Here is a 13,997-nt window from a genome sequence, read left to right as displayed (position 1 = left end):
ACAGTGGCGGAGTGACAGCTTTTTTATTGTTTGAATGGCAAATTGCCCCTTTAAGCCTAGTCCTGGACAAAAAATCTATTTCAAAGGAGTTTCTCCATTAAACATTATTTTTTGTCCAGAACTAGGCTTAATCTATGTCTGGGAAACATGCCCCTTGTGTTCTATCCTTACCCCTGTGTCCTCTTCCCTCTCTCTCTGTTTTAGGTGTGGTGGTGACCCAGCTGTCTGCCAGTGACGCTGATTCGGGCTCTAACGCCTGGCTGCTCTACCGGCTGGAAAGTGGCGCCCAGGACCGCTTCATAGTCGACTCCCTGTCCGGCGCCGTTCTGGTGGGCAACGCCATCCTCGACCGTGAGGAGCGCGGCTCCTACCGCCTGGTCATCTTGGCTACAGACCGCGGCACGCCCTCGTTGTCGGGCACTGTCACCCTGTCAGTCATCCTGGATGATGTCAACGACTCGCGACCGCGTTTCATTGAACCCGTGACGACTATCAACGTAAACGAGTCTACGCCGCCAGGCGTGGTGGTGGCTACGCTCGCCGCCGAGGATCATGACCTACGACCCCGGCTGGAATATTACATCATCTCTGTGGAGGCCAAGGATGATGGGAATAACCCTGTAGATGGCCTGCAAGAGTCGTTCGGCATCGATTTCCACACGGGTTAGTAGTCAACAAACACAGTAGATAATGTTTAGTATTGTATCTTTACTTAGTTGCCTGTCAGATTCTGTGGATGTTGTGTAAATATGTGTATGCAGTATGAGTAAGTGTGTGTATGTGCGTGTGTTTGGGCGTGCATCTGTGTGTGTCTGTGTGTCTGCCTGTGCGTGTGTATGTGCATGTGTGTGAGCCTATTTGTGTGTGTGTTAATTGTGTGTATATGTTACCGGTATGTGTGTATATGTGTGTGTGTTCCCACAGGTGCTGTGTTTGTGCATAACCCACTCAACAGAGAGCTGGTGGCCACATTTGAGATCCTTGTGTCGGTGCATGACAACGCCAGTGATGTCATCGACATGTCAGTCAGCGTACCTAATGGTGAGGTTTCATCTAAAATCACCCTACTTTTGTTTGTTATTTTATCACCGTTTTGTGGCCCTTTATTCAGCACTTTGTTAAACCAACAGAAGTTGATCGGAAATGACTTAGTGCAGCTCATGCTAAAAACAAGCGTACACACAAACCACAATCACTACAATACACTCAAAATAGGTTGAAAGCAATGCTTCCCAAACCTTTTTGGTCTCGTGACCTCAACCATGTGAAAACAATTATGTAATTAACAGCCAATGTTAACATTTTTATTTTGGGCTATGGCAGTCAATTGAAAAACATTCTAACAGTATTACACATACTTTTAATGTGTAATACAGTCATTTGCAAATTAGTCTGGCATAATGTATTTTATCTCACCATCACTAATGAGATGGGTGGGTTTGATGCTGTTTTTTTTTACATCCATTGTGAATGACAACAGTTCCTCTCTCAATGCGAAATATATTTCCAACACTCACCCGCGATAACCACCAAGCCTCGGTGTGAAATAGAACATTGTCATGCTCTGATTCCATATCTCCAGATAACCTTGCGAACAGGCGTGTGTTACCTGCTGCAGTATATCTCCCGAGATCTGTGGCTCAGCTCTTTGGCTGCCATTTGCTCTCGGTGTATCATACAATGCGTCTATAAAACATACAATCTACTTGCAGTGAAGCCGCTCACCATCTACATCACATACAGTCATCTAACAGGCTCCCATCCAGAGCGATCTGCAGAAGCAACCAGGGTCAACGCCCTGCTCAAGGGCATGTCGACAGATCTCCCACAAGGTGAAAAACGGGACCCGAACCAGCGACCCATCAGCCACCGGCCCAAGCTCCCAACCGCCAGGCCACCAGCCCTCTAAGACCCCCCCCCCACAGTTTCCCAATAGCTGCCCCACAACTATCCGAGACCCCACCCCCAAGACTCTCACTTGAATGAGAGTGTGTGTATATGCATGTGTACAAACACCTGCGCGGCATCATCCTCAGGCAAACAAGCATTAGCTGTTACAACACTGCCCCTCGGTGTCATTCAAACATACTTTGTATTTTTACTTTTTTTTTAACTTTATCTTTGGCCGTCATTCTATCCCCCGCCCAGCAACTCCACTCCCACTTGTCTCCAATTCCACAACCCAACCCTCAGCTTACTTCAGCCCATCCTACCTGTCTCTGCTGGCCACCCTCTTCGGATTTCTACACCCCGTGTATCTTTCAACCATGCTGTGATGTTTAACATACAGTTTGAATCCATCAAATCAAATCTACAGATTGCGAGTTGAAGATAAATACTTTTACTAAGAGTATTAGTATATTAGTAATTGACTGACCCGGTCTCTCCAGATCTCCCAACAATGCTATTTCTAGGGTCCATTTTAGATCAATGTTATGCATTTTCAGCCATTCCTGAACCTGAGACCAGAAACAGGCTACCTGAGGGCAACACCAAAATAAATGGTCTATTGATTCTTTATCCTCACAACAAAATCTGCAGAGCTGCTATGATTGTATGGCCCAAATATTCTACATTTAGTTGGTGGCAAGAGTTCTGTATAATCATTTTTGCTGAAATGCACAAAATCTTGAATCTTGCTTAATTTTATATATCAACTCATCCACGCTGTACCATGGAATCAGTACATCAAAAATCTCTTCCCAACTATTTTGCAATCTGTATGGCACAGCTGTCAACATCCTGGTCCTCAAATGAAACGAGTATACTTTCCTATTTATGCTATTTTTATTCCTCCACCAGTTTTGATCCTTTATATTGGGCAGACATACCAGTTCACTACCTCCTCCCGCTGCCACATGCTTCCTCCATTTTTGGGGTAATGCTGTAATCAATTGGTTGTTATCTTGGATTCAGCAGACCTTCCCATACAATTCTGATAACTCCATGAAAGACATAATTCTACCATTCCAATTTACAATCTTTTTTTTAAACAAAATATAATTTATTTTATCTTTTCAGGAGGATGGAATTGTAATTGTCGCCAGCTCTGCAATGCTTGTTTGAAAAAGAGATACTTAGAAAAAAGTTAAATTTTCAATTATTCGAAAATGAGACATGGCAATCTGCACAAAGGCAAAAAGGCAATTTTGAAACAAACAGCTTTTGTTAGTAATCTATTTGGGTTCAAGTAAAACTTTGGGATAAGTGAAGGTTTGACAGAGATTTAGTGTTTTTATATTTAATAATCTCTACCGACCCAGTTAATATTCTTTATATAGATAGGCACGCTTTATCTTGTCTTTAGCATCCCAGATAAAGCTAAATATTTTTTGCTCATATGATTTGAATAACGAATCATCAGGTGTAGGCAACGCCATAAGTAAGTGAGTAAACTGAGATATGACTAAAGAGTTAACCAGGGCAATTGTTCCGGTATACAGTAAATACCAGGCCTGGTTTCTTAGATTTTTTATGTTGTTTTATTATTTCTAATAGTGGTCGTATATTATCTCCAATGTATCGTCCATGTAAAAAACCTGTCTGATCAGGATGAACAATATCTGGGGAAACCTTTTTAATTCTGAGTGCTATGCATTTTGCCAGTATTTTTGCATGACAACATTGAAGAGTAAGAGGCCTCCAGTTTTTTAGATAGACTGGATCTTTATATTTGCCACCTTGGTCATGGTTTAATAATAGTGAAATCAGAACTTCCTGCTGAATACCTGACAGACTACCATTTCTATAGGAGTTGTTCAAACGAGCTACCAATGGAGCTTTTAGAATATTTATTGGCAAGAAAAAGTATGTGAACCCTTTGGAATTACCTGGATTTCTGCATAAATTGGTTATAACATTTGACCTGATCTTCATCAAGTCACAACAGACAAACAGTCTGCCTAAACTAATAACACACAAACAATTATACGTTTTCATGTCTTTTTTGAACACACCGTGTAACCATTCACAGTGCAGGGTGGGAAAAGTATGTGAACCCTGTTTCAGTTCAGCAATATTCTTGGGATGTCTGGTGTGAACCACTCTCGAGGTCGGGTTGAGGTCAGGACTCTGACTGGGCCACTCCAGAAGGTGTATTTTCTTCTGTTGAAGCCATTCTGTTGGTAATTTACTTCTGTGTTTTGGGTCATTGTCCTGTAGCATCACGCAACTTCTGTTGAGCTTCAATTGGCGGACAGATAGCTTTACATTCTCCTTCAAAATGTGTTGATAAACATGTGAATACATTTTTTCCGTCAATGATATCAAGCTTTCCAGGCCCTGAGGCAGCAAAGCAGCCCCAAACCATGATGCTCCCTCCACCATACTTTACAGTTGATGAGGTTGTTATGTTGGTGTGCTGTGCCTTTTTTTCTCCATGCATAGTGTTGTGTGTCGCTTCCAAACAGCTCAACTTCAGTTTCATCTGTCCACAGTATATTTTGCCAGTAGCGCTGTGATACATCCAGGTGCACTTTTGCGAACTTCAGACGTGCAGCATTGTTTTATTTGGACAGCAGTTTTTTCTTCCGTGGTGTCCTCCCATGAACACCATTCTTGTTTAGTGATTTAAGTATCGTAGACTCATCAACAGAGATGTTAGCATGTTCCAGAGATTTCTGTAAGTCTTTAACTGACACTAGGATTCTTCTTAACCTCATTGAGCCTTCTGCGCTGTGCTCTTGCAGTCATCTTTGCAGGACGGCCACTCCTAGGGAGAGTAGCAACAGTGCTGAACATTCTCAATTTATAGACAATTTGTCTTACCGTGGATTGATGAACAAGGCTTTTAGAGATACTTTTGTAACCCTTTCCAGCTTTATACAAGTCAACAATTCTTAATTTAGGTCTTCTGAGATCGCTTTTCTACGAGGCACTGTTCACATCAGGCAATGGTTCATGTGTCCAAGATGGCGTAGCAGCAAGACGTGTTTGTTTTTGTCCCGTGTAAATATTCCGGTTTTTTTCTGTATATATCTCAATTTCTTTTTCCATTTTCGAATGAAATATACCCTCCTGCAATCCGCCTCACCCAACGTGGTACGGATCTGCTATTTTTTTAGACCTTATAACTGGAACCTCCATCAGAAGCTAGCCTTCAGAAGCTAGCCAACTAATTAGCTACTAGCTATTTAGTCATTGTTAGCCACTGCTAGCAGTCTTTACCTTTAGCACAAAAAACAGCTGCTTTATCCCGGATAGCCCGGATAATATCTGCCAGTCTTGCACAGCACGATATGAGCCCTGAGCATATCGGACTGCTTTTTTCCCCACTACATCACCGGATTCCTGCCGCAAGCCCTGGACCATTACACCGGATCATCACAGCTAGCTAGCTGCTACCGAGTGGCTATCGTGGCTAACGCCCTTGTCCAGAAGCAAGCACCAGTTAGCCTCGAGCTAGGCCCATTCCCCTGGCTAGCAAACTAAGTACACCAACTACAATACCTCTCTTGCCAATTGGCCTGGACCCTTTGTCGACACGGAGCCCCGCCGATCCATCACGACTGGTCTGCTGACGTATTTCGGCCAATGTGCTCTCAACCGGCCTCTGTGTCGTTGATGTCGGTGAGGACCCAGCTACTAGCCCTGGCCCGCTAACTCTGAAACCCCATGTCTCCCGCTCACCTAGCGTAGTGACGACTGCCGAGCGGCTCCCTGTTTCGTCCATTGTTGCTTATTGGACCCTATGATCACTCGGCTACACAGTTGATGCCTACTGGACTGTTCATTAACACGGTATTTTATTTTGTTTATCTGTCGGCCCCAGCCTCAAATTCAGCCCCTGTGTGTAGTTAACTGATCCTCTCTGCCCATTCATCGCCATTTACCCATTGTTGTTGTCTTAGCCGTTTACCCGTTGTTGTCTTAGCCCTCCCAATCAACACCTGTGCTTTATGCCTCCCTCTAATATCAATATGCCTTGTATACTGTTGTTTAGGGTAGCTCTCATTGTTTTATTTTACTGCGGAGCCCCTATTCCCGCTCTACATGCCTCGTTTAGCTCCCTTGCCCCATCCCCCACACATGCAGAGACCGCACCTAGCTTAACTCGCGCTTTCAGAGATGCAGCCTCTCTCATCGTCACTCAATAACTAGGTTTACATCCACTGTACTCGCACCCTACCATGCCCTTATCTGTGCATTATGCCCTGAGTCTTTCCTACCACGCCTAGAAGTCTGTTCCTTTTACTCTCTGTTCTGAAAACACTAGACGACCAGTTCTTACAGCCTTTAGCCGTACCCTTATCCTACTCCTTCTCTGATCCTCTGGTTATGTAGAGGTTAACCCAGGCCCTGTGTGTCCCCACAGGGCTTCTCATTTGTTGACATCTGTAACCGGAAAAGCCTTGGGTTCATGCATGTTAACATCAGAAGCCTCCTCCCTAAGTTCGCTTTATTCACTGCTTTAGCACACTCCGCCAACCCTGATATCCAAGGTGTGTCTGAATCCTGGCTTAAGAAGACCACCAAAAATGCTGAAATTTCCATCCCCAATTACAACATTTTCCGTCAAGATAGAACTGCTAAAGGGGGCGGAGTTGCAATCTACTGTAGAGAAAGCCTGCAGAGTTCTGTCCTGCTATCCAGGTCTATGCCCAAACTGTTTAAGCTACTACTTTTCAAAATTAATCTCTCCATTAATAAGTCTGTCACTGTTGCCGCTTGTTATAGACCCCCGTCAGCTCCCAGCTGTGCCCTGAACACCATATGTAAATTAATGGCCCCCCATCTATCGTCAGAGTTCGTACTGTTAGGTGACCTAAACTGGGATATGCTTAACCTCTCTTGGGCACGTGAGACGGTAGCGTCCCACCTCTTCAACAGCCAGTGAAACTGCTGGGCGCTAATTTCAAATACAGAAATACTCATTATAAAAATTCAGAAAACAAAACATATTTTACATAGGTTTAAAGATTAACTTCTTGTGAATCCAACCACGGTGTCAGATTTAAAAAATGCTTTACGGCGAAAGCATACCTTACGATTATGAGAACATAGCCCACTAGACAAATCATTACAAACAGTAGCCAGCCAGATAGAACAGTTAAACAATTTAGAAATAGAGATAAAATTGCTGATGCACTCAGCAGACATTCATTTACTCAATAAATGTTCCTTTTGTTCGATAAAGTCTCTTTATACCCAAAAATCTCAGTTTTATTCTCTCGTTTTCTTCAGTAATCTACAGGCTCAAACGCAGTCAAAACAGGAAGACAAAAAATCCAAATTGTATCCTTAAAGTTCATAGAAAGATGTCAATCGATGTTTATATTCAAACCTCAGGTTGTTTTTAGGCTAAATAATCGATAATATTTCAACCGGACAATAACGTCGTCAATATAAAATGTAAACAAGAAACGCACTCTCTCGGTTGTGCGCATGAAAAAGCTCTGTGACACGGCAGGGTCCACTCATTCAGACTGCTCTTACTTCCTCATTTTTCAGAATACAAGACTGAAACACTTTCTAAAGACTGTTGACATCTAGTGGAAGGCATAGAAACTGCAATTTGAGTCCTAAGTCAATGGATACTGTATTGGCATTGAATAGAAAACTACAAAACCAAAAAAAAAAAAACTTCCTGAATGGATTTTACTCAGGTTTTCGCCTGCCAAATCAGTTCTGTTATACTCAGACACTATTTTAACAGTTTTGGAAACTTTAGAGTGTTTTCTATCCAAATATACCAGTTATATGCATATCATATATTCTGGGCCCGAGATGCAGGCAGTTTAATTTGGGCATGCATTTCATCCAAAATTCCAAATGCTGCCCCCTACCCTAGAGAAGTTAACTCCCTTCTTACCTCATTTGCACTCACTGTATAGAGACTTTTTGTTTTCTTTTGTTCCACTGTGTTATTGACTGTATGTTTTGTTTATTTATGTGTCCAATTCCTATTCTTTATCTTGGCCAGGTCACAGTTGCAAAGGAGAACTTGTTCTCAACTAGCCTACCTGGTTAAATAAAAGTGAAATAAAAAAAATATATAAAAAAAACACCAAGCAAGCGGCACCATGAAGACCAAGGAGCTCTCCAAACAGGTCATGTACAAGGTTTGGAGAAGTACAGATCAGGGTTGATTTATAAAACAATATATGAAACTTTGAACATCCCACAGAGCACCATTAAATCCATTATTAAAAAATGGAAAGAAAATGTCACCACAACAAACCTGCCAAGAGAGGGCCGCCCACCAAAATTCACGGACCAGGCAAGGAGGGCATTAATCAGAGAGCCAACAAAGAGACAAAAGCTCCACAGCAGAGATTGGAGTATCTGTCCATAGGACCACTTTAAGCTGTACACTCCACAGAGCTGGCCTTTACAGAAGAGTGGCCAGAAGAAAGCCATGCTTAAAGAAAAAATAAGCAAACACATTTGGTGTTCGCCAAAAGACATGTTGGAGACTCCCCAAACATATGGAAGAAGGTATTCTAGTCAGATGAGACTAAAATTGAGTTTTTTGGCCATAATGGAAAAAGTAATGTCTTGCACAAACCCAACACCTCTCATCACCCCGAGAACACCATCCCCACAGTGAAGCATGGTGGTGGCAGCATCATGCTGTGAGGATGTTGTTCATCGGCAGGGACTGGGAAACTGGTCAGAATTGAAGGAATGATGTATGTCACTAAATACAGGGAAATTCTTGAGGGAAACCTGTTTCAGTCTTCCAGAGATTTGAGACTAGGACAGAGGTTCACCTTCCAGCAAGACAATGACCCTAAGCATACTGCTAAAGCAACACTCGAGTGGTTTATGGGGAAACATTTAAATGTCTTGGAATGGCCTAGTCAAAGCCCAGACCTCAATCCAATTGAGAATCTGTTGTATGACTTAAAGATTGCTGTACACCAGAGGAACCCATCCATCTTGCAGAGGCTGGAGCAGTTTTGCCTTGAAGAATGGGCAAACTTTCCAGTGGCTCGACGTGCCAAGCTTATAGAGACACACCCAAAGAGATTTGCAGCTGTAATTGCTGCAAAAGGTGGATCTACAAAGTATTGACTTTGGGGTGGTGAATAGTTATACACGCTCAAGTTCAGTTTTTTGTCTTATTTCTTGTTTGTTTAACAATAAAAATGATTTTGGCTCTTCAAAGTTATGTAAATCAAATGATACAAACCCCTCAAAAATTAATTTTAATTCCAGGTTGTAAGGCAACAAAATATGAAAAAGGTATCCCAAACAATAAGGGGATTTGATGATTCCATACAATTCCATATGTTAGCTTAATAGAAACTCCCAGCCCAGAGCCCATAGACCTTATGGCAGAGGTTCCTAAACTAGGGGTCGCGACCCCATGTGGGATCGCCTGATATGGAAATGGTGTCACGGGAGAATTTCATCAATCCAGAAGAGAAAAAATATCAGGATCAAACACTTCATGAGAGCCCATGAGCTCATGTTGTGCAACATTTCTATAGGCTATGCAATTTCTAAAAGCTATGCAATTGCGTGAGAAAACAGAGTGATGGCCTCTATTAAAAAGAAGAGGATACCATCAGCTTTCTATAGGCTAGGCCTACTATGTTTATTTCTCAACTTTCCTAATATTAAGCACATTGCTTATCTTTACAACAGTGCATTAAGGCCACACGAAGGGGATGCCGCCATGAAATTCTAGGCATTATCAAGTGCTTGTCAAATTGTGAATGAGAGACTGATAAAGTGTGTACAGCCTGCGCACAAAAAACAAAGCAGGGCTCATGCAGACTTACAATGTATTATGAAACATGTAGCCCAATGTTTGTCGAACAACTAAAGTTACATTAATAACACTACATTAAGCATATAGGAGTACTTATACATTTGTCATCCACTCAACACAGAATAGCTGCATATGCGTTTGGAGAAAATATACTTTATATTTTATTCAGCTTTGTTCGATTGTATTATTCATACTATAAAATAAAGCCACAGTTTACTCAATCCAACTGAGAATCTGTGGTATGACTTGAAGAGTGCTGTACACCAGCGGAACCCATCCAACTTGAAGGAGCTGGAGCAGTTTTGCCTTGAAGAATGGGCAAAAATCCCAGTGGCGCTGAAATGATTGATACTTTTACTCAAGTATGACAATTTAGTACTTTTTCCACCACTGGATGTGGCTGGGGGTTATAGGATTTATTTCCCATGACCCATCAATTTAGACAAGTGTGTCTGGGTAAGTGTCATCTAATATTTACAACATATTTTTATGTGGACACTTTCTGTTTACCTGGAATTGTTCCTTATTGTAGGCTACTACAACTTTTAGTCTTAATCTTTACTACACTACTCACTGTTTAGCACATGACCTCAAATGTGAATCCTTAAAGAGATGGGTGGGGCTGGCTTAAGTGTAATGGCTTTCGTTGGTGGAAGGAGAGGAGGACCAACATACAGCGTGGTACATATCCATAATATAATTTAATCGAGAATGAATACAAAATACAAAAGAACAAGAGAATAAATGAAAACCGAAACAGTACCGTATGGTGCAAACACTAACACAGGAAACAATCACCCACAAAACACAATAGAAAACAGGCTACCTAAATATGGCTCCCAATCAGAGACAACAACTGACACTTGCTTCTGATTGAGAACCATACTAGGCCAAACACATAGAAATATAACAACAGAACAAAACATAGAAAAACAACATAGAATGCCCACCCCAACTAAAATAAAGACATAAAAAAGGAACTAAGGTCAGAACGTGACAGTACCCCCCCCCCCCCCCCCCGCCCACAAAGGTGCGGACTCCGGCCGCAAAACCTGAACCTATAGGGGAGGGTCTGGGTGGGCATTTCACCGCGATGGCGGCTCTAGTGCGGGACGTGGACCCCACTCCACCAAAGTCTTGGCCCACTTATGTGGCGCCTTTGGAGCGGCGACCCTCGCCGCTGACCTCGGACTGGGGACCCTTTCAGCGGGCCCCGAATAGACGGGAGACTCCGGCGGCGCCGGACAGGCGGGAGACTCCGGCGGCGCCGGACAGGCGGGAGACTCCGGTGGCGCCGGACAGGCGGGAGACTCCGGTGGCGCCGGACAGGCGGGAGCACCGGAGTGACGGGCAGCTTCTGACTGACGGGCGGCTCAGGCAGCTCCTGACTGACGGACGGCTCAGGCAGCTCCTGACTGACGGACGGCTCAGGCAGCTCCGGACAGGAGGGAGACTCTGGCTGCTCCGGACAGGAGGGAGGCTCTGGCTGATCCGGACAGGAGGGAGGCTCTGGCTGCTCCGGACAGGAGGGAGACTCTGGCTCCTCCGGACAGGAGGGAGACTCTGGCTCCTCCGGACAGGAGGGAGACTCTGGCTGCTCCGGACAGGAGGGAGACTCTGGCTGCTCCGGACAGGAGGGAGACTCTGGCTGCTCCGGACAGGAGGGAGACTCTGGAGGCTCCGGACTAGAGGGCGACGCTGGAGGCTCCGGACTAGAAGGTGTTGCTGGAGGCTCCGGACTGACGTCCTTCGTTGGAGGCCACATGCCATGGATCCTCACTGGAGGCTTCGTGCCATGGATCCTCACAGGAGGCTTCGTGCCATGGATCATCACCGGAGGCTTCGTGCCATGGATCATCACCGGAGGCTTCGTGCCATGGATCATCACCGGAGGCTTCGTGCCATGGATCATCACTGGAGGCTTCGTGCCATGGATCATCACTGGAGGCTTCGTGCCATGGATCATCACTGGAGGCTTCGTGCCATGGATTATCAATGGAGGCTTCTTGCCATGGATCATCACTGGAGGCTTCGTGCCATGGATCTTCACTGGAGGCTTCATGCCATGGATTATCACTGGAGGCTTCTTGCCATGGATTATCACTGGAGGCTTCGTGCCATGGATTATCACTGGAGGCTTCTTGCCATGGATTGTCACTGGAGGCTTTGTGCCATGGATTATCACTGGAGGCTTCTTGCCATGGATTATTACTGGATTGGAGAGACACACAGAAGGCCTGGCTCTGGGAGAAGGCACATGACTCACCAGGCTAGGGAGACATGCAGGAGGCCTTGTCCTTGGCCGAGGCACCGGATGCACTGGACCATGGAGGCGCACTGGCGGTCTCGAGCGCAGAGCTAGCACCACTCGTCCTGGCTGGATCCACCCTGTAGCCCGGCAAGTGCGGGGAGTTGGAACAGGCCGCACTGGGCTGTGCTGGCGAACTGGAGACACCTTGCGTAGGGCTGGTGCAGTATACCCCGGGCCGAGGAGACGCACTGGAGACCAGATGCGCTGAGCCGGCATCATCCCTCCTGGCTCGATGCCCACTCTAGCCCGGCCGATTCGAGGAGCTGTGATGTAGCGCACTGGGGACACCGTGCGCTCCCCCGCATAACGCGGTGCCTGCCCAGTCACTCTCTCGCCCCGGTAAGCACGGGGAGTTGATCTACCCGTTTTTACCCCCCCCCAAAAAAAATCTGGGGCTGCCTCTCGTGCCCGTTACCTCGCGCCATTCCTCGTAGTGGCGCCGCTCTGCTCTAGCTGCCTCCAGCTCCTCTTTCGGACGGCGATATTCCCCCTGCTGTGCCCAGGGTCCTTTGCCGTCCAAAATTTCCTCCCATGTCCAGGAGTCCAGAACCCTCTGCTCCTGGTTACCACGCTGCTTGGTCCTTTTCGGGTGGGTGATTCTGTAACGGCTTTCGTTGGTGGAAGGAGAGGAGGACCAAAATGCAGCGTGGTACGTATCCATAATATAATTTAATCGAGAATGAATACAAAATACAAAAGAACAAGAGAATAAATGAAAACCGAAACAGTACCGTATGGTGCAAACACTAACACAGGAAACAATCACCCACAAAACACAATAGAAAACAGGCTACCTAAATATGGCTCCCAATCAGAGACAACGACTGACACCTGCCTCTGATTGAGAACCATACTAGGCCAAACACATAGAGATATAACAACAGAACAAAACATAGAAAAACAACATAGAATGCCCACCCCAACTCACGCCCTGACCAACTGAAATAAAGACATAAAAAAGGAACTAAAGGTCAGAACGTGACATTAAGAGGGTGTGAACAATGCTGAAAGGGTGTAGACAAATGAGAGCTCTCCAGTAGGTTCCAAAATATTCAAAGGCCCTTTTCTCAAAAGTGAGTTTAAAAGTTTAATCAAATTTCAAAGCAGAATTACTTTACCATTGTTCCTCAAAAAATGCAATGTATGATATACCATTTGTTAGCTCTGAGTCTCTACTATTATCCAATGTAAAAAAAACTAATTTCAGATTTTGCTACATAAGACCGATTTGAGCTGGTGAGTCACATATATGGAAATACTTTAGTACCAAAAAAGGGGTTAAATATGGGTCAAAAAAACAACATTCCTGAGCATTCTTATATCTCTCAGATATAGGACAAACACTTCAAAATACGCTTCCTTTTGATAGTCAAAAAATCTATCTGTTTTGCCATGTATTTTTCTACGGTTTTTCTAATAGCATTAAGGCCAAATTCAATGTTTCTTCCATTTGTTTTTTACTTTATACCTACAGGGGTCCTAAAATTCCAAATTAAATAGCTAAATGATTCTTGGTATGACTGTGGCTGAGGCGGTCACAAAATGTTGTCAGCCGGTGATTGTCAAGCAAATAACTGTCGGTCTCATGGTAATTAACCGTTAATTGACCTAAACACATTTAGCATCTCCTGGCCTCCACACATAGCCTACAAGCCACTGATGCAGACCTTTGGAACATATTGACTCAGCAAAAAAATAAACATACCTTTTTCAGGACCCTGTCTTTCAAAGATAATTCATAAAAATCTAAATAAATTCACAGATCTTAATTGTAAAGGGTTTAAACACTGTATCCCATTGTCATGTTCAGTTTACCAGTCCCTGCCGATGAAAAACATCCTCACAGCATGATGCTGCCACCACCATGCTTCACTGTGGGGATGGTGTTCTCGGGGTAATGAGCGGTGTTGGGTTTGCGCCAGACATAGCGTTTTCCTTTATGGACAAAAAGCTACATTTTAGTCTCAT

At 44.4% G+C, this 13,997-nt stretch overlaps 1 protein-coding gene across 1 annotated transcript in view; it reads left to right on the top strand.

Moving 5' to 3' along the window:
- Nucleotides 1–13,997, top strand: part of cdh23 (cadherin-related 23) — a 727,760-nt gene that overhangs the window by 647,993 nt on the left and 65,770 nt on the right. Inside the window, exons 47-48 of the mRNA XM_071379722.1 lie at nucleotides 205–663; nucleotides 925–1,041. Of these exons, the coding sequence (XP_071235823.1) occupies nucleotides 205–663; nucleotides 925–1,041 (576 nt within the window). The remainder of the gene's footprint in view (nucleotides 1–204; nucleotides 664–924; nucleotides 1,042–13,997) is intronic.

Source organism: Salvelinus alpinus, chromosome 32, assembly GCF_045679555.1.
Source record: "Salvelinus alpinus chromosome 32, SLU_Salpinus.1, whole genome shotgun sequence".
In the NCBI taxonomy this organism is placed as follows: domain Eukaryota; kingdom Metazoa; phylum Chordata; class Actinopteri; order Salmoniformes; family Salmonidae; genus Salvelinus; species Salvelinus alpinus.
Note: the sequence above shows the minus strand (reverse complement) of the source record. Positions and strands in the feature narration are given on the sequence as shown.